This window comes from Pseudorasbora parva, chromosome 3 (assembly GCF_024679245.1).
Source record: "Pseudorasbora parva isolate DD20220531a chromosome 3, ASM2467924v1, whole genome shotgun sequence".
Classification (NCBI taxonomy): Eukaryota; Metazoa; Chordata; class Actinopteri; order Cypriniformes; family Gobionidae; genus Pseudorasbora; species Pseudorasbora parva.
In genome coordinates, this window is record NC_090174.1 from 36475154 (window position 1) to 36496224 (window position 21071).

Here is a 21071-nt window from a genome sequence, read left to right on the forward strand (position 1 = left end):
TCTCATGGGAGCAATGGCCGCCTCCACGACTTTTGTGAAGACACGGGGCGACAGGGAGAGCCCAAAGGGTAGGACCTTGTACTGATATGCTCGTCCGTCGAAGGCAAAGCGCAGAAACGCAATGTCGAGGGAGAATCGAGACATGAAAGTACGCGTCCTTCAGGTTGATCGCTGCAAACCAATCTTGGCGACGGATGCACCTAAAGATGCGTTTCTGTGTTAGCATTCTGAACGGTAGCCTGTGAAGGGACCGGTTCAAGAACCGCAGATCCAAGATCGGCCGTAACCCGCCGCTCTTCTTGGGTACAATGAAGTACGGGCTGTAAAAGTCGGTCTTCATATCATCTGGAGGGACTGGCTCGATCGCGTCCTTCCCGGAGAAGCTCTGGGCCAGGACTACCCTCGTGCATGTCCATGAGCGCTTGTGCTTGGTGCACCTGATGCAGCGCCATGGCATGCAAGGCAGATGCGGCCTGGCCACAGGACCTATAGGCCTTCGCGGTCAGACCAGAAGAGAACCTACAGGCCCTGGACGGGAGCTTCGGGTCCCCGCGCCAGCTAGAGGCGGATGTCGGACACAGTTGCATCGTGACGGCCCGCTCCACCGGCGGGAGACCCTTAAACACCCTGGCCTGCCTACCGTAAAGAGTAGTGAGGGGGGAGGAGCCACTAGGTCACCCATGGGGCTAAACGGTGCTTTCCATGACCTAGTCAGCTCCTCATGCACCTCCGGGAAGAAAGGCACTGGGCAGGACGCTGAGAACCAGCGCGGCCCACCCCGAGAAACCAATCGTCCAACCTAGAAGGTTCGGGATATGGTGGAGGGTTCCACTCAAGCCCGACCTTTTCGGCGGCCCAGGAAAGCATAGCGGTCAACTCCGAGTCCGACTAGACCATTGCCACTCTCCCAGAGGAAGGCAGTACAGCCGAATCTTCATCCCCAGAGGACTGAAACTCCCCCTCCGATGCAGCGATCGACATCTGCTCGTCCGTGGGTGCCTCAAAGGACACAGTTCACCGCGCATGTTCATTGGCCCGTTTTCTATATCTCGAAGCTGATAGGGGCTCCCAGAAGTGATCCCAATTCGTCGGTCTAGTCCGATGTACATCAAACGTGACTGACTGAAAAGGAATGAAATACTCTGAGCCCTATAGTATTTACATTTAAAGAGTCTCTCAAACAAGAATATTATGAAGGCTTATGTTAGCTTATACTGTAATAAAAATAAATTAATAAAAAGGGCTTGCATAGCTAAAATATAGCGACTCTACACTATACCATAATCATTTGATTTTCAGTTAACATAAATGTATATATAATTTTCACAATGATGCCTTTGGAGTTTCTCCTCTTTTCTGAAAGATCAGAGAATAAAATCTACATTGTTCAAAATATTTGGCATGATTGTACATTTTGTAACCTATAGCGGAATTTTATGTGACAAAGTATAACAATAAATAAGCAACAGCTTACTCTAAAACTATTACTGATCACAAAAGTCAAAAGATGGTTATTTTTAATTCATGCATATCAAAGTATGTAAATAAATATAGACATTGATGTTAATAAATTAAATGAGTTGTTGATGTGAATATACATACATATATACATATATGTATAAGTCATTTACCTACTTTAATAAACATTGACCACTGTAGAGTCTCTGCTGCAGGCTTTGCAGGCAAATGTTGAGATATAGATGGAGATGATGAACTGAGGAATGGTGAACACCAGCAATATTCCAACGATCCGCAAAATAAAAAACTGCAAAACAAAATTTATATTGAAGCAAGCATTATGTTGAACTAATTATGAGAGTGTCTTAACAATCAGGATATACATTCAAGCAATGATGGGCTAGGTGCACAATATGGCACCCGAGAGCTTTGGCGACGCGAGAGTGAGCATGTTTACCTCCAGTCTTAGTGACATTCACATTTGCTGTAAGGAGAAACTTGAATATTAAACTTGGCTAGATATAAAGTTTTTTGTTTTGTTTTTTAAATGAAAGGGCAGATGGTGGTATATCAGAGATGAAAGAAAATATCATTCTTATTGTCTACCTCCGTAGAGTAGTTCATTGAGATACCCAGAGATTATCTTTCATTATTTTTCCCTTTTATTCTGCGGTTCAGGCACAGTTGGTTAAGGTGAAAATCCACAGGGATCTCTTCATTCATGCAAAACACTTGAGTGTATAATATACGTGTCCTGATTTTGTACTAACTGCTAGGGGACTAAATAGCTCGGAACTGATTTATCTTTATGTGTAACATTACTCTACCCTCATCAAGATCTAATGTTTGCTATTATTGCCAACTGATGCATCAGTCCCATAAGCATGATAAAACGATAAAACAAACCCAGAGTGATTGACATGAAGAGTTTAGTTCAATAAAGCTACTTTACGAATAGAGGGTGCTATAACTTAAAATATTTCCTTTTGACCTTTCTACACTAAAGGCTTATATAAAAGCCACAGTCTAAATACTTTGTGGATTACCAGGTATAGTTTGGTGCTTGGATGATGTAGCTAAACTGACAGTGACAGCAAGCTGGAGGAAATATTAAGAGCAAAGATTCAAATAAATACGACTTAAGCTGAACAAAGAGAAGTGTTCCTTTGGAATAAAACAAGTAGAAGTTCTGGGTCATTTGGTAACGTGTAGGAATTAATCCTGATGCGAGGATAGTGGAGGCTGTGTTTGGGGCCCCCAGACCACAAAATACAAGTCATCATGAGCTCTTTTCTGGGTACATGGATTCTGGGTACTCCTAATGACATTAGTTATAACCACTATAACCACTCAGATAGCTAACAAAAAAGGATTTTCAGTGAGAATGGACAACTCAGACTGAACAGTCATTCAACAGCATTCAACAGAGAAAGTAGCTCTTTCTTGCCCATTTTCAACTTAGCTATGCTAGCACTGTAGGCCATATAGGGCTATACTGCTTCAAAGACAAGAAAATTGTCACAATAAGACTTATAGTCACTTATGAGTCCTACCCTAACTGCAATTGTAAGCTTTTGAGGTTTTTGAAAGGTTTTGGATGGTCATTCCTTCTGATGAATTTGGCAATACTTAATGGGTTACCATAATCTTCACTATAGAATACTGATCTGGATAATAAGTAATTCTGTTTTTTCTTTCAGCCATTACTGCAGTCTTTTGTAACATGATCACATGATCATTTGTATATGCTTATTTATTATCAGTGTTGGAAACAGATGTGCTGCTTAATGTTTTTTGGAACCTGTGATACTTTCAGGATTCACTGATAAATAACAAAGTTAAAAAGAACATAATTTATTCAAAACAGAAATATTTTCTATGTTCAGTGTTATCACACGTTTAGAATGTTTTTAGAGAGTGTTTTCTTAACTTTTAGGAGAACATTCTGGTAACAAAAATAAAACTTGCTACTGAAAACATTACAAGAAAAAAGAAAAAGATCTCAAGACATTCTTGGGACAATAACATTTTTAAAATGTTAAAAGCATCCAACCCATTCTGTTGGGATGGAATTTTATGGGTGAACATGTGGAAAAAGCAATAACTTTAGAAGTGTTCTTGTCACTGAATACTTTCTATGTACCTTGTTCTGATTTAAAAAAAAAACATAAAAAATAAAAAAATAAAAAAGCATGCAACCCTAAATAAACACCATGGCCAGCTAATTAAGTCCTTCAGATTCACTAAGAAGCAAAAACCCAGTGTTAAACTAGCTCAGAGTTTATTTGAATCCATGTTCAAGACCAGTATTAAAGTTAACTAGCCTAGAAATCTAGTCTAGTTTTGCCCACGGGTTGTTTTCCTTGTCTGCGGGTTGAAGCGACCTCAGTTGTTATATATAGACCCAGGAATATTTTTAAACCTATTTCAGTTCAAATATTACACAAGTGAGTGTCTGTATTAGTCTGTATAATTTCTTACCTTGTTTTTATACAAATTATTTTGCTATTAATTATTTTTAAAACATGATTGCGTTTCAAATGCCATTTGATCATGTAAAAGTAATGCAGATCTTAGAAGTATTTTAAATGATATAATAGATTTTATAAAAGATAATTTTGGCTTTCTTCAGCAGGCACAACCGGAAGTGTATATGCACACACTCGCAAGATCAGAAATCCAACATGGCAGCCTTATACAACTAGCCCATTAAGAAACAATTCTGTTATCATTCCAAACCTGCATAACTTTTTCTTCTTCTGTGAAACATGAAGAATTTGACAATGAATGGTAACTGGAGCATTCAAGCTACATGAAAGAAAAGCTAGAGTGGATGTCACAATTTTCAGTGAATAATGTCTTAACTTTAATTCACCAAAGCTATCATATGGCTTGGAATACATGCACAGGTCATATGGGCTGCTTTTACGATACTTTTAAATGTCTTTTTCTTATTGTAATTGTATATAAAAGAGTGGCCAGTACAGTTTTCAGAATCTCTCCATTTGTGTTCTATGTAATAAAATTATGTCACACAGGTTTGGAGCTCTATGACTGTAAGTAAACATTGATGAAAGAAACTATCCCTTTAAATACATAACATGATACAGAATAAACAAATGAATGCATTTTACACATGAATGCAATGAAAAATATGTATTGTAATACCTCAACATATAAACTTGGTTCCATCATTGTTATTAATCGTAATTGTTCGAACATCAGAATAATGGACAGTCCTGCAGTTATGGCGCTGAACACATTCATTCCAAAAGATGATTTCACCTGCAATAACAGAAAATGTTAGCTTCACATCACTGTGAAAGGGGGGTGGGGGGGATGGGTTTTTTAAGCAATTTTTACTCTGTGTCAAGTGCTGTGTCAACCCCACTCCACCACCACCACCCAAAAATAAATAAATAAATTTTATATATATATATATATATATATATATATATATATATATATATATATATATATATATATATATATATATATATATATATATATATATATATATACAGTATTGTTCAAAATAATAGCAGTACAATGTGACTAACCAGAATAATCAAGGTTTTTGGTTTTTCGTATATTTTTTTATTGCTACGTTGCAAACAAGTTACCAGTAGGTTTAGTAGATTCTCAGAAAACAAATGAGACCCAGCATTCATGATATGCACGCTCTTAAGGCTGTGCAATTGGGCAATTAGTTGAATTAGTTGAAAGGGGTGTGTTCAAAAAAATAGCAGTGTGGCATTCAATCACTGAGGTCATCAATTTTGTGAAGAAACAGGTGTGAATCAGGTGGCCCCTATTTAAGGATGAAGCCAACACTTGTTGAACATGCATTTGAAAGCTGAGGAAAATGGGTCGTTCAAGACATTGTTCAGAAGAACAGCGTACTTTGATTAAAAAGTTGATTAGAGAGGGGAAAACCTATAAAGAGGTGCAAAAAATGATAGGCTGTTCAGCTAAAATGATCTCCAATGCCTTAAAATGGAGAGCAAAACCAGAGAGACGTGGAAGAAAATGGAAGACAACCATCAAAATGGATAGAAGAATAACCAGAATGGCAAAGGCTCAGCCAATGATCACCTCCAGGATGATCAAAGACAGTCTGGAGTTACCTGTAAGTACTGTGACGTCTGTGTGAAGCTAATCTATTTTCAAGAATCCCCCGCAAAGTCCCTCTGTTAAAAAAAAGGCATGTGCAGAAGAGGTTACAATTTGCCAAAGAACACATCAACTGGCCTAAAGAGAAATGGAGGAACATTTTGTGGACTGATGAGAGTAAAATTGTTCTTTTTGGGTCCAAGGTCCACAGGCAGTTTGTGAGACGACCACCAAACTCTGAATTCAAGCCACAGTACACAGTGAAGACAGTGAAGCATGGAGGTGCAAGCATCATGATATGGGCATGTTTCTCCTACTATGGTGTTGGGCCTATTTATCGCATACCAGGGAGCATGGATCAGTTTGCATATATTAAAATATTTGAAGAGGTCATGTTGCCCTATGCTGAAGAGGACATGCCCTTGAAATGGTTGTTTCAACAAGACAATGACCCAAAACACACTAGTCAACGGGCAAAGTCTTGGTTCCAAACCAACAAAATTAATGTTATGGAGTGGCCAGCCCAATCTCCAGACCTTAATCCAATTGAGAACTTGTGGGGTGATATCAAAAATGCTGTTTCTGAAGCAAAACCAAGAAATGTGAATGAATTGTGGAATGTTGTTAAAGAATCATGGAGTGGAATAACGGCTGAGAGGTGCCACAAGTTGGTTGACTCCATGCCACACAGATGTCAAGCAGTTTAAAAAAACTGTGGTCATACAACTAAATATTAGTTTAGTGATTCACAGGATTGCTAAATCCCAGAAAAAAAAAATGTTTGTACAAAATAGTTTTGAGTTTGTACAGTCAAAGGTAGACACTGCTATTTTTTTGAACACACCCCTTTCAACTAATTGCCCAATTGCACAGCCTTAAGAGCGTGCATATCATGAATGCTGGGTCTTGTTTGTTTTCTGACAATCTACTGAACCTACTGGTAACTTGTTTGCCACGTAGCAATAAAAAATATACTAAAAACCTTGATTATTCTGGTTAGTCACATTGTACTGCTATTATTTTGAACAAGACTGTATATATATATATATATAGAGAGAGAGAGAGAGAGAGAGAGAGAGAGAGAGAGAGAGAGAGAGAGAGAGAGAGAGAGAGAGAGAGTGAGTGAGTGAGTGAGTGAGTGAGTGAGTGAGTGAGAGAGAGAGAGAGAGAGAGAGAGAGAGAGAGAGAGAGAGAGAGAGAGAGAGAGAGAGAGAGAGAGAGAGAGAGAGAGAGAGAGAGAGAGAGAGAGGAGGGTTATAACATTGTGTATAATTTCCTGGCTATCATGCACCACAGACGTACTGCAAGCGATTCTACGAAGCTACCACAGAAAAAGGCAGATGGCAACAAGAGAAATGGCTAATGTTGTGGATTAGCCATTTCAGAGGGTGACAGAGGGTGTTAGCAATGCAGACCCTGGCTAACACCCTGACAGAGGGTGTTAGCAATGCAGAGAACAGAATAATCATTCACGACAGAGGGTGTTAGCAATGCAGAGAACAGAATAATCATTCACGATTTAGTGGCGAATGTGCTGCGAACTGTCAGGTTTGTGTCTGGAACTCAGTCTCAGACTGTTCTCAGTCATGTTGCCAATTGGAGCAGTTCTGATTTAAAGAAATACTTTTTCGTTCTTTTTTTATATGTCACAGAGTCAGCCACACCCTCAGCTCCAGATCTCTACATTCCACCCTCTCAATCCCAATCACCAGAGTTCTGATCATAAGCACCTGCATTTACTTACCCACTACATAAGCAGTCACATATCAGTTCACCTTTGTCGGGTCTCGTCGTTCTACACTGAACAACTTTACCAACTACCTACCTCTGAGACACTTACCTGTGTAATCCTCTTCCTGAACTCTTCAGTCTACTTCTGTCATCTGTGGTCATCTAGTCATCCAGACAGGAGCTCTGCAGCTTCAAATGCAGTGGTAAGCCCTTGGTAGGGATCAGCTTACAGGCTTTAGAGAATCGGTCAACAATAACAAAGATGCAGGTATGATGGTTAGATGGAGGGAGGTTGGTCATGAAATCAACTTCCAGATGGGACCATGGACATCCGTGTATCAGTTGGGGAACTAGCTTACCCTGCGGGAGTTTCCATGACTGAGCATCCCTTGATGTACCAGGGGATATTCAGGGTCATGTTGGGCCACCAGTAGTGATCTTTTAGGAACGAGAGGGTTGGCTGGCTGCCCGGGTGTCCAAAGCCCAGAGATATATGTGCTGAGTCCATGAGGGACAGACAGCAGGTAGATGGTACAATAAACCATCCCTTAGGACCTCCCAGTGGAGCAGGTTCGGTGAGACTTGCCTGGAGTATTTGATCCTCGAGGGACAACTGAATGGGACCAACCACCATTGCTGGAGGGAGAATAGGTTCAGGAGGATGGGAATCGGGTTCAGGATGATACAGACGGGATAGGGCATACGCTTTGCAGTTCTTTGGACTGGGCCGGTAGGTAACGGTGAAATCAAACCATGTGAAAAAGAGAGCCCAACGGGCTAATCATGGATTAAGTCTCTTAGCTTCTCGGAGGTACTCCAGGTTCCAGTGATCCAAGATCACTTTGCAGTGATTTGAAGCTCCCTCCAGCCAATGTCTTTCAATGTCATTCCTCAAAGGCAAGCTTGATAAAAATTTCTGACGTCATTGTTCTGCTCCGCCGGGGACAACTTCTTGGAGTAAAAAGCACATGGATGGCTCACCCTGCCACTGGGACAAAACCACTCCAACCTGGTAGTGGATGCATCGACTTTGACCGCAAAGGATTGGGTGGACCAGCATTGGAACAGTCAGGAGGGCTTCCTTGAGGTGTTGGAAGGCTTTGGTGGCCCAAGGGTAGACTTAGGCCAGTTTCAGAGGATTGGTGTAAATGGTGAGCTGAGGAGAGTAATTTTGATGAATCTGCAATAAAAGTTGAGGAATCCCAGGAGACGGATTTCCTTGGATAGGCTGGGGCTAGTTGTGGATGGAGTCCACCTTCCTTTGGTCCATTTGGATACCTTTGTGATTGATGATGTGTCTAAGGAACTGAACAGATGATGTGAGATCAACTTTAGGGTTTTCATGTGGTGGCAATGGCCTGATTCCGGGAGTAGGTGAGGATGCCGTAGATATAGACAATCACGAGATGATGAAGGTACTCCTAGAACACCTCATTCATATATCCTTGGAACACTTAGGGCGAGTTGGATGGGCCATACGATATAACTTCTAGTGGTCTACCAGGATGATAAATGGCATCTTCCATTCATCATCCTCGCAAATCCACATGAGTTTGTAAGTGATCCACAGGTCCAGCTTGGAGAAGATGCGAGCCCAATGGAGCTGTTCCAATGCAGCTCAGACCAGAGGAAGAGGATAGAGATACTTCAGCTAGACAGTCTGGGAGTTGAGCCCTTTCATCCTTCTTGGCTACTAAGAAGAAGCTGGATACTGCAGGGGATATCCATGGACGGATGAAGCATTGTTTGAAAGCTTCCTGAATGTACTCCTCCAGGGCCTTTTGTTCTGGGATAGACAGGGGGTATTTTTTACCTTTGGGTGGAGTGGCCCTAGGCAGCAGGTCAATGGCACAACCCCATAGCCGATATGGTCTGCGAGTCCCCAACTGTTTACTGAAGACATCCTGAAACACCTGGTATTCTGGAGGGATTTCGATGTTAACTTCAGTTTCAGGTCTCTCAATGTAGGTGGAGTTTAATGGCAGATAGGAAGATCTGGTGGGAGGATGGCAGTTCATTCAGACAGGAGATTTGGTAACTGGGTACAGACAGTTCTAAAAAATATGTATCACTCCATTGTAGAATCTCTCCAGAGTTCCAGTTAATGGTGGGTTCGTGTTGAGTCACCCAGGGGCATCCAAGGATAAGATGTCAGCAGTTGAACCTTCCAGCAACATGAACAATATTTTCTCCTCATGCAGGCAGCCAATGTGGAGCGGGACTGTGGGGGAGAAGTGACGAACATGACCACGACCCAACGGCTTGCCAAGAATGGTGTGGCTGGTTAACTCTTGTGGACAGTGCTTCCTCTGGAGATTAAGTCTTTAAAGAAGTTAATGCGAGATGAAGTTCCCGGCAAAGCCGGAGTCGATGAGTGTTTGCGCTGGAATGAGAAGTGTACAGGGTTATAATTTGGACAGGAGTTCGAGTAAGAGGTGCAATTTGAGGCAGAAACTGAAGAGTACTAACCGCTGGGTTTGGTGGTCGTATCGGACAGTTTGTGATGATATGACCTTTTCCCCCACAACAGACACATAAGCGATTGAGTAGTCTTCTTTGTTGCTCCATATAGGAAAAATAAATTAATTCACCTGCATGGGTTTGTGTGCTGGAAGGGTGACAGATGGATCAGTGGGTGGAGGATGCGACGTGGGTTGATCCAGAGAGCAGGTGGATAGACGCTGTGAGATTCGTACAGCTTTTTGAATGAACAGCAGCCTTAACTACATGTTAGAAGAAGAAGTAAACTAAATTAATCAGACTCCATATGTTTTTTAAATAAATTTAAACAATTTATTATTGTCATAAATTAAACTACTGACATCAGAGGCTTTACTGAAAGGCTCTGGATTAGTTTAGTTCTAATAAGTGTAATTCATTTAGAAAGGCACAGGATTAGAAGATTAGTTCGTAGGGCCGCACGAGCTAGACGCTTGGAGTGACGGCAATGAGATGTATAGAGAGTGAGCGAACAGAATTTCCAGTAAACAGAGAAGCACTTTGTGAATCTGGTGGGGGACGTGAAGGCCTACTCTACAGCAGCCTCGATGGTGAATGGTGCTCTTCCTCTGACTGGAATCGAGAGACACTGCTTTTCTTTAATGAGTCATCCTGTGGTGACATGTGCTGTAGATATAATCTAGCGGTTTTAATGTGTGAGCCGACAGATATCCCTCTTTTGCTCTTATCCTCCACTGAATTAAGTGTTTCTTGTGTTTATTAAACAGGGCAAGAGGCATTTATGCAGACACGAGCATTTGATTTGGCACTTAAGTTTCCAACTCTTGTTTCATGTGGCTGCTTTTAGGTGCAAACTGAGGAGTTTCACAGCGTACATTTTGTTGTCCACTATGGTTTTGGCACTTCATGTTACAAAGCATTAGCCTGCCTGACTAATTACTATTTCTTTCAGCTCCATTGCTGCTTTAAGCAAAAACAATACGGCGGGTAGGTTCACATATTAAAAGTAATTCCTATGGAAAGCTGTTTTTACACTAAGTGATGTTTTTATGAACAAAATTTTGGGAGGAGCATGTGCAGATAATTAAACCTAATTAAACACAAGTGGAGCACGCTCAGATAATTAAACCTAATTAAACACGAGTGGAGCACATCAAGCTAATCAGCGATAAGAGGTGTGTATATATACAGCAGATTTACCTTCTTTCGTTGACCATTTTCATTTTAGCATCCCTCCACCATCTCCTCACTTGATTCTAACAAACTCTTATTAGATGTCAAAACAATCTATAATACACTTCAGTCCAGTTCTAGAGTATCTCTATCAGGGGGATACTCTGGGTTCTGGCCAAATTCCGAGCCCGTAGCCCTCCCCGGACAGCACGCAAAATACACATTCTTTACTCTATTTCATTTTATGTAAGTGTGAAATCGTGAATAGTGGATTCAAGCTGCACAGTGAGCTGTTTTTTTAGATCTCTCTATTTTCTGCACTGCATGCAGGCATGTGCATTTGATTTGGCACTTCCCAAATTTGCTTCCAAATCTTGTTTTGTGTGACTGTTTTCAGGCACAAACTGTAGTTCTGCAGTAAACATTTTGTCGCCCACTATATGCTTTGGTGCTTCATGCTACCAACACTATTTTGTAATAGCTACTAATGAATTTTGTCAACCCAACTTGAAATGTTGAGGTGACTTTGAGCATGACTACGCATTGTCTGTTCTGGTTTTCCCTGTCTCCTCCGTGGACTCTGCGACTGGATGCTCTGGCTCAGGAGTGTCCCAGGACCAGACTTTATGCCTTCCTGCTGATCTGACTGCTATCAGCAGTTCTGCTCAGAGTATGGGTGGATGAAGTTTGACATCCATCTGTTTTGGCCCACTCAGATATGGTTCCCTTTATCGAGGGAACTCGCACTGCGTCATCATAGATGACACTTCGGGGAATGCCCTTGGCGTGACGCTATTGAAGCTCATTTGAAAAAGCCCAATCCTGATTGGTGTTGCGTCATGACGTAGCGAGTGACGGCATACCCGGAGGTATAAAAGGTATAATATAGCTTTCTGCTCTTCAGCGATCTCGCTCTGTGTCCTTGTCTGTCTATTTGGTGTTGTTTGTCCCGTAGGGCTCTCAATATTATTAGAACTGTGCCGTTTATGATTGCGAGCGAGCAATTCAGACGGTGTGTCCCTCCCTGTCCGCGATTCGTCTCGGGCACGGACACACACCAGCTCTGTGTGCAGTGTCTTGGCGTGCAGCACGCCCAGGCCGCTCTCGAGGGGGCGGCCTGCGGTGAGTGTGAGAAGCTGCCGCTGAGGGTGCTGCGCTCGCGGCTGGCGGTCTTTGACGAGGCCAGCCAGCCTCGCGGCTCTGGGCCCGCGGTTGCTGAGGCAGCGCGGCGCCGCAGATCGTGGGGCTCGCAGCTGGATCTGTCAACAACGAGTTGTGCAGAGCGTGGGAAAAGCCTTTCTCAGCACGTTTAACTACGCCCCCTGTATTGGATTTTGCTAATGTGCTGGGGGCGGCTGAGAAGGGCTATGTAGCGTTGCACCGGGTTGAAGAGGAGCTTGTGGGCCACCTCTCATCCGAGACCGCTGCTTCATTGAAGGCCCCGGCATTGCCCTCGAATCCATGCCGAGAAACATCGAAGCTGGTGGGTAGGGCATATGGTGCGGCTGGTCGCGCTGGTGGGTGCAGGCCTACCAAGCGGACTTGCTGAAGGAGCTTGATGAAGGCGAGGGTCCCTCTCCGGAGGATATAACTGAGCTGAGGAAGGCAAGAGATTTGTCTCTCCGCATCACAAAGTAGGCGGCCCGTTCTATCGGTCGCTCCATGGCTGGTTTGGTGTGTGCGGAGAGGCATCTCTTGCTCAACCTGTCGGGGATGAGGGAGAGAGACAGACACTTTCTCCTTGATTCCCCGGTTTTGCCTTCTGGCCTCTTCGGCGGTGCTATGAGCACCGTCGTCGAGAGGTTTCAGGAGGTGAAGAAATAGGCGACTGCCCTCAGCCAGTTTCTCCTTTGCCGCTGGGGCTCCTCCAGCAAGGCTGCCTCGAGTGGGCAGTCTCAGCCAGCACCAGGCTCCTCGCACCGAGAGGTGCAAAAGCAGACCGTTGCTTCTCACGCCCCTCCAGAGGGAGCTTGGCAAAAGAAGCGACGCTCTCGCGGGAAGTCTTCTAAGCCGAAGGCCGACCAGAGGGAGGTTATTCAGGCGAAGAAGGCTTTCAAGCGTATCCTAGCTGCAGCGGGGTCGCTGAGAGCTGTCCCCCACGGGGCGGAGCGACCGAGGTCGTTCTCCCCCCGGAGCTCTCGGGGAATCGATGCTGTGCTCCCGCAGTCAAAAGGGCTCCGGGCCACATCGTTCTCCCTACTTCAGCCGCCTCTAATAAGACCTGCGACAAAGCAGCGAATGCGTTCCCACAGCGAAAATCTACCTCAACTATTCCCTATCGGGTATCCGCTTCAGGGGGTCAGAGGGGAGGTTCGGTTAATACCCCAGACCAGCCTCGAGAGGCTGGTTCCCTTAACCGAATATCTCGGCGCATGTACATGCCTTCCGAATATTTCTGCATGGGCCCTGCGAACTGTAGAACGTGGCTACAGACTACAGTTCAGACGGTGGTCAGTTCCGAGCAGAAGGGGGTAATGGGGCAAGAAGTACATTCTCTGCTGGTAAAAGGGGCGATAGAACGGGTCCCCCTGCTGGAGTGGGGGTTGCGTCCGATATTAGATCTCAGACATCTGAACCGGTCTCTGAGGAGATTCAGGTTCAAGATGCTAACTATTCCAGCCATCGTGAGTCAGATCCAGTTCGAGGACTGGTTCGTCACGATAGATCTAAAGGACGTACTTCCATATCTCCATCCTTCCCAGTCACAGGAAGTTCCTGAGGTTCGCTTTCAGTGGCGAAGCGTACCAATATCGGGTTCTTCCCTTTGGCCTAGCTCTTTCACCTCGCACCTTCACGAAGTGCATGGATGCAGCTCTGGCTTCGCTAAGACTCCAGGGCATCCATGTACTAAATTATATCGACGACTGGCTGATCATGGCCAGGTCGTATGATATGGCGGTTCAGCATTGAGATGCTGTTCTAGCCCATATGAGGTGCTTGGGGCTGAGACTCAACGCAAAGAAAAGTGTGTTGACGCCCTCCCAGAGGACTACGTTCCTGGGGGTAGTATGGGACTCGGTGACGATGCGGGCACGAATGTCTCCCGCGCGTATTGAGACTATACTGGCGGAAGTCTCCAGGGTAAAGCTAGGCCACAGCCTCACTGTCAAGCAGTTCCAGAGACTGCTGGGTCTCATGGCAGCAGCATCCAGTATAATTCCGCTCGGCCTGCTCCACATGAGACCCCTACAGTGGTGGCTGAAGACCAAGGGGTTTTCCCCAAAGGGGAATCCCATCCGTATGATCAGGGTAACGTGCAGATGCCTTCGTTCCCTCATCGTATGGAAGAAACCTTGGTTTCTGTCCCTAGGGCTGGTATTGGGAGCACCATGTTGCTGGAAAACCGTTTCAACAGATGCATCCCTTACTGGCTGGGGTGCTGTCATGGAAGGCCGCGGGGCGAGAGGTCCTTGGGCGGTTCAGCATTCATCCTGGCATATCAATTGCCTGGAAATGCTGGCGGTCCTAAAAGCTCTGAGGAGTTTTCTTCCGGACCTCCGCGCCAACCATGTCCTGATACGATCCGAAAACACTGCCTTGGTATCGTATCTAAATCGTCAGGGGGGTCTGAGATCACGCCCTCTGTGCAGACTGGCGCATCAGGTCCTCCTGTGGTCCCAAGGGAAACTGTCGTCACTCAGGGCAGTTTACATCCCTGGAGCCAGAATCAGGGAGCAGACATCCTGTCGAGGCAGGGGCTGCGGCCCGGGGATTGGCGTCTTCATCCAGAGGTGGTGGAGGCCATATGCGAGAGGTTTGGCCAGGTGGAAGTGGATCTGTTTGCGTCTCGAGAGACGTCCCACTGTCCACTGTGGTTCTCCCTCAGGCATCCGGCCCTGTTGGGCCTGGATACCATGTCACAGACGTGGCCGAGGCTGCGTCTGTACGCATTTCCCCTGATCGCTCTGCTCCCGGGAGTTCTGGAGCGGGTCCGCCGGGAAGGCATCCGCCTGCTCTTGGTAGCACCCCGGTGGCCGTCCAGAGTATGGTTCTCCGACATCATAGACCTGATAGACGACCTTCCATGGCGGATTCCTCTGAGGAGGGATCTGCTGACTCAGGCAGGGGGCACGATATTCCACCCCCAGCCAGAGTTATGGAACCTATGGGTCTGGCCCCTGAGGGGGCACAGTTCATAGAGGAGGGTCTGTCAGCGGGCGTCGTTGAGACCCTACTGAGCTCTAGGGCTCCTTCCACCAGGAGGCTGTACAACCTGAAGTGGAGTGTGTTTTTCACTTGGTGTAGAGATCGTGAGCTAAACCCAGTTAACTGCGCAGTGGCTTCAGTGCTGGAGTTTCTCCAAGATCGGTTCTCTGCCGGGCTTACCCCGTATACGCTTAAGGTGTATGTGGCAGCAATAGGGGCTTTCCACGCACCATTAGGTGAGGGACCTCTGGGGAGGCACCATTTGGTTGTACGGTTCCTCCGAGGAGTGCCGAGGATGAGGCCTGTGGCTCATTCCAGGTTCCCAACCTGGGATCTGGCAGTAGTGCTTGAAGGGTTGGCTGAGCCGCTGGAGCTGGCCAAGAACCTCACGCTTAAGGTGGCCTTTCTCCTTGCCATCACTTCTCTGAGGAAAGTGGGGAACCTCCAAGCATGGGCAGTCACGCCAAATTGCTTGGAGTTTGCTCCCAGCGGAGTTAAGGCCATCTTGCGTCCGACCCCGGGTTACGTACCCAAAGTGCAATCTAGCACGGTACGGTCGGTGGTTCTCCAGGCTTTCCATCCCCCGCCTCATGTGACGGCAGATGAGAGCAGGCTTCACCTCCTCTGCCCGGTCCGGGCATTGAGGATCTATTTGGAGAGGTCTGCCCAGTGGAGGAAGTCAGACCAGTTGTTAGTATGCTTTGGTCCACCTAAGAAAGGGCTGCCTGCGGCAAAAACGGACTATCAGTAACTGGATTGTCCAGGCAATAGCCACGGCTTATCAGGTGCGCAACTTGCCTTCACCGATAGCCGTGAGGGCTCACTCTACCAGAGGCATGGCCTCTTCGGTAGCCCTACTTTCGGGAGCCTCTTTGCAGGAAGTCTGCGAAGCGGCCGGATGGGCCACTCCGTATACTTTCATTAGATATTACAGTCTGCACCTCCCGGCGACACCAGGCGCCAGGGTGCTCGCCTCCTGAGTGTGCACTGAATTGGTTCACACCAGGGGGCTTACGATGGGCGAGGACTAGTGGGTATTCGTTCCCCGAAATTTCATCTACGATGACACAGTGCGAGTTCACACTGCGTCTCGTAGCCCCGCCTATTGTCAGAGCTCCCGCTTCATCGCAGAAAGCTATATCTGCTCGTGCCGGCGTCACTTTATACCTCCGGGTATGCAGTCACTCGCTACGTCATGACGCAACACCAATCAGGATTGGGCTTTTTCAAATGAGCTTCAGTAGCGTCACGCCAAGTGTAATCTACGATGACGCAGTGTCTCGTTCCCTCTCAGGGAACATGGGTTATATGCATAACCCGAGACGTTCTCCGAATTTATAGAAACTGTCAGTGTCACCCCTAAGCGGAGCATATTAATGTATACTTCCCTCTAGCCCGTCCTCCATGAGGCGCCTGTATGCTGTTAAGTGGAAGCCTTTTGCCTCTTGGAGCAAGCAGCCTGGCCTGGACCCAGTACATTGCCCTGTAGGTTCAATTCTGGATTTCATGCAGAGTTGCTTTTGGCGGGGGCAGTCTCTACCACTCTTTAGGTTTATGTGGCAGTTATATCTGCTGGGCATTTGCGCATGGGAGTTATGTATGACCTCTTGGCCTTTGCCCGGTGAGGGCGTTGAAGATCTATGTCTACCACACTGTCCAGTGGCATAGATCTCACCACCTGTTTGTGCATCTGGGTCTGGCTGTGAGGGTGGCTCCTAATTCCCAAGTTTTGTCCACTTGAGCAGACTCTTTCCTCTGTCTTCCAGCTATTCTTATGGGAATGCGTTATGATACATCATTCCCATAACAACGCCTATCTCAGTGTCGAAAGAACTTATAAAAGGGAACGTCTTGGTTATGTATGTAACCTTGATTCCCTGAATAGGGAACAAGACACTGCAACAACCGGTCGTTCCCATATCTTTCGATCCAATGATCTTCTTTTTTTTTTTGCTTGACAATATGGTACACAAACAATCAATTCATCATAACTTAGGTTTTCTGAGTTCACAAGGAACAGTGTGTGAATAGTACATATTACTGGATTTTTTTAAATTAATTTTTTTTTAAAAATAGACATTTAGACATTTAGAAACTTAACTAGTCACTGTTAAGATACCATCTCTGTATATCTTAAAATATATCAGAGCCATTGTATTGTCACAATATGCACATGCACCAGTAATGCTTGTTACTAAGGTATTTTTTAAAAAGCTATTTAATCGTCTTAATTAAGCTAAGACCTAATTCTGGCTTAAGCTAAGCCTTGTCTTGTGGAACCAGGCCCTAATATGCTAACATTGGTGAGTGTTATTTAGGCTACATACCACATTTGGATGAAGTTTATTCTGCGCAGCAAAAGACAGAGATCCAGCACTGATGTACTAATAGAGAAACACAGGACATTTTAAAGTTCGTTCTGATGATTAAAATGAGAGGCAATAAAGCAAAACCATTAAATAAAACTTACAATAAGAGATCCCCAATAGGTAATGCCACTATAGGCAAGTATAGCTGGGTAATTGTAGTCAATGGTGGTGACTAAAACACCAAGAAAGAAGATCACCACCCCAATCATTACCTGGACAGTCTAAAGGACAGATAGGTTAGATGTTTTATTCATGATGTTTGGATTCACTGATCTTGAAAAAATTACTGCTCAGAAAATTACCAAAACCATTGAGATGAGTAAATGCGTTACCCCCAGTGTCTTTGGTTGTAATTTCAAAAATCCTTTAAGAACTGTATTGTGACTTGTTCCTCCGGTCTCCTGTCCATCAACAAAAATAACGTTTCCTTGTGTCACCTTTAATCTGAAATCGGTTGCTTTGTCAGTTGGGATGGCATTCCTGGTTTCCATTTTCTGAATAGTTTTGGACTTCACCTGCAATAAGCATGTTATAGCACTCTTTAAAAAAATTATGTAAGAAATGTGAGCAAATTACATTGCATACAGAAGAAATGAAAGCTATTTAACAGTAGACAAAAAAAAACAATGTTAAGAAATATTTTACCTGCAATGAGATTTTTTTGAGGTCTAGTAGTTCTTTGGATGTATCTTTGAGTGTGTGAACTCTTTGAAGAACAGTTAAGGAGGAGCTAAAACATTTCTGTTGATGGCTGCCTTCCTTTTAAAATACAAAGTGCTTTACACATATGAAAAATAAACTACAATGCAGAATAACTTAACTTTAAATGATAAAGGATGCAGTATTTAAAAAATGCCTATGCAATTTGCAGTAATAATGATGGGCGCTAGTTTAAACAGCATACACACTGGGACATTTTACTGCACATTATCAATACTGCTTACAAACGTGATGCAAAGGATTGGACTACGGGACATAAATTGAGTCTAAAAGGGTAATTGAGCTGTTTACACTGTCAAAAAAATATGTTTACACTGTATAAAAATATCTGCACAGCAACAGAACAAAAAAGTTAACTTAAAAACTGTCTATACCTTACACTCTAAATAATGCTGGGTTGTTTTTTAACCCAAAATGCTGGGTTAAGACCGTTGGGTAATTTTTGTTGGTTTATTTGATCACATTTTAAACACCATTGGGTAGTTTCAAATTTCCAGTCTTTGGGTTAAACCTGCTGGGTCGCAATAATTGGCTGATTCTACCCAGTGCTTGGTTGTTTCACGTGCTTCCTGCCCGGATTCGTTTAAATTAGCTCCCAAATTGTCGTTTTGAAAGGACAATGCAAAAGACACAGCCACTGGTTGCAGATGTTTTAAGATAAGTTCATATGTTTTTATTAATAATCATTTTAATTAGCATAATTATAGTATTTTTTCTTCTTTGCGGCAACGATTCTCAAGCTTATAGGACGACAAAAGTTTTACCTTAGAATCCGATGCAATGTAACTTAGTTAACGTTACTGACTCGTGTTAGTTAAGGTAGGCATGTGAGAAATACAGTTTGTGATTACACGGAACCATGATCCCCTTACGAAAATTAACCATGGTTTCATGTAGGGATGTCACAAGTACCGGTACTTCGGTACCAAGTACTGAAATTTAAAAAATGTGACGATACCCTATCTACAGCATTGACTCACAAGTAACGTTAGACTATATTCGTTCCCGCAGCTGCGTTCAGTCGCGTCACACAGGGCTCCAGACTGTAGCCGAATATATACCAGTGTCTGTGTATATCAAATAGGCTACTATTTATTAAATATTACTCTTCCATGTTTTGCGTGTCTGCGTACACACACACGCACCACACGCTCGCTGTCTTTTTAGCCTCTGCCGTGTCACTGAGGACATGAGAATTTACCGTTTCATATGAGAAAATCATATCATGAACACTCAACACTCTAAATAATGCTGGGTTATTTTTTAACCCAAAATGCTGGGTTAAGACTGTTGGGTAATTTTTGTTAGTTTATTTGATCACATTTTAAACACCATTGGGTAGTTTCAAATTTTCAGTCGTTGGGTTAAACAATAGGGGTCACAATGCTTGGTTGATTCTACCCAGCGTTGGTTGTTTCAGTGCTTCCCGCCTTGATTCGTTTAAATTCGCTCCCAAACTGTCATTTTGAAAAAACAATGCAAAAGGCAAAGCCACTGGTTGCAGATGTAAGATAAGTTCATATATTTTCATTAATAATCATTTTAGTTAGCATAATTATCTGACTCGTGTTAGTTTAGGTGAGACAGACGATAGATTAATACAGTTCGTGATTACACAGAACCATGATCCCCTTACGAAAATGAAACATGGTTGTATGTAGCGATGTCACAAGTAACTTACCGGTAGTTCGGAACCAAGTACATACTGAAATGTTAAAAATGTGACGATATCTATAGCATCGACTCACAAGTAGACTATATTCGGTCCCGCAGCTGCGTTCAGTTGCGTCACGCAGGGCTCCAGACTGTAGCCGAATATTAAATACTAAAATATTAACGTTACTCCATGTTTTGCGTCTCTGCGTGAATGACGGGGGCGCGTCATAAGATGAACACAGACTCAAAAGTAACGGCAACCCGTCAAAATAAAAGTTCGATTTAAACGTGCATAAATTGACAGAATATATTAGGTTTGTAGTTGTCATTGTTGCCAATTTTAACACATTTGTGTATTGTACCATTTGTCAAGCAATAAAAGTGATTGTTTTAACAGTCTAAACATGCATTCATTCTTTCATGATTGTCTAGTTTTACAGTAGGCTAATGCACAGGAGATTTTTTAAGAACAACCCAGCAAGAATAACCCAGAATAGCAAATCCATTAATGGTAAAAATTGACTACATTTTGGGTTTTCTCTACAGCCCAGCCTGCTGGGTTAAAATGTCACTGGGTTAATTTAACCCAGCATGTGTTCTGTCCAATATTAACCCAGCGCTGGGTTGCCAATTGGGTTGTTTTTAACCCAGCCATTTTTAGAGTGAAGTTCACGGCAACCCGTCAAAATAAAAGTTCGATTTAAATGTGAATACATTGGCACTTTGACAGAATATATTAGGTTTGTAGTTGTCATTGTTGTCAATTTTAACACATTTGTGTGTTGTACAATTTGTCAAGCAATACAAATGATTGTTTTAACAGTCTAAACATGCATTCTTCATTTGTTCTTTCATGATTTTCTAGTTTTACAGTAGGCTAATGCACAGGAGAAATTTTAAGAACAACCCAGCAAGAATAACCCAGAAAAGCAAATTTGACTACATTTTGGGTTTTCTCAACAGCCCAGCCTGCTGGGTTAAAATGCCACTGGGTTAATTTAACCCAGCATGTGTTCTGTCCAATATTTACCCAGCGCTGGGTTGCAAATTGGGTTGTTTTTAACCCAGCCATTTTTAGAGTGTACACAACACAATGTGGACTTGCGCTCAGTGTGGATTAATTCTTTCTACGCACACAACAACAGTCATAATATGATGCCACACTCTGCACATATATATTTTTTTAATTATAATTTAAAAAGGCACATTTTTAATAGCCCACTTAAAGTGTTTATTACAAATGTT

General features: G+C 43.8%; 1 protein-coding gene across 1 annotated transcript in view; it reads right to left on the reverse strand.

Annotated features, from left to right (window-relative positions):
* Window positions 1-20019, reverse strand: part of ms4a17c.1 (membrane-spanning 4-domains, subfamily A, member 17C.1) — a 31893-nt gene extending 11874 nt beyond the window's left edge. The window contains exons 1-7 of the mRNA XM_067438648.1: window positions 19919-20019; window positions 18096-18209; window positions 17783-17965; window positions 17552-17671; window positions 17409-17465; window positions 4627-4743; window positions 1636-1765 (exon numbers count right to left, since the gene is read on the reverse strand). Coding sequence (XP_067294749.1) covers window positions 1637-1765; window positions 4627-4743; window positions 17409-17465; window positions 17552-17671; window positions 17783-17941 — 582 coding nt within the window. The 5' untranslated portion in view covers window positions 17942-17965; window positions 18096-18209; window positions 19919-20019 and the 3' untranslated portion in view covers window position 1636. The remainder of the gene's footprint in view (window positions 1-1635; window positions 1766-4626; window positions 4744-17408; window positions 17466-17551; window positions 17672-17782; window positions 17966-18095; window positions 18210-19918) is intronic.
* Window positions 20020-21071: the final 1052 nt, after the last annotated feature.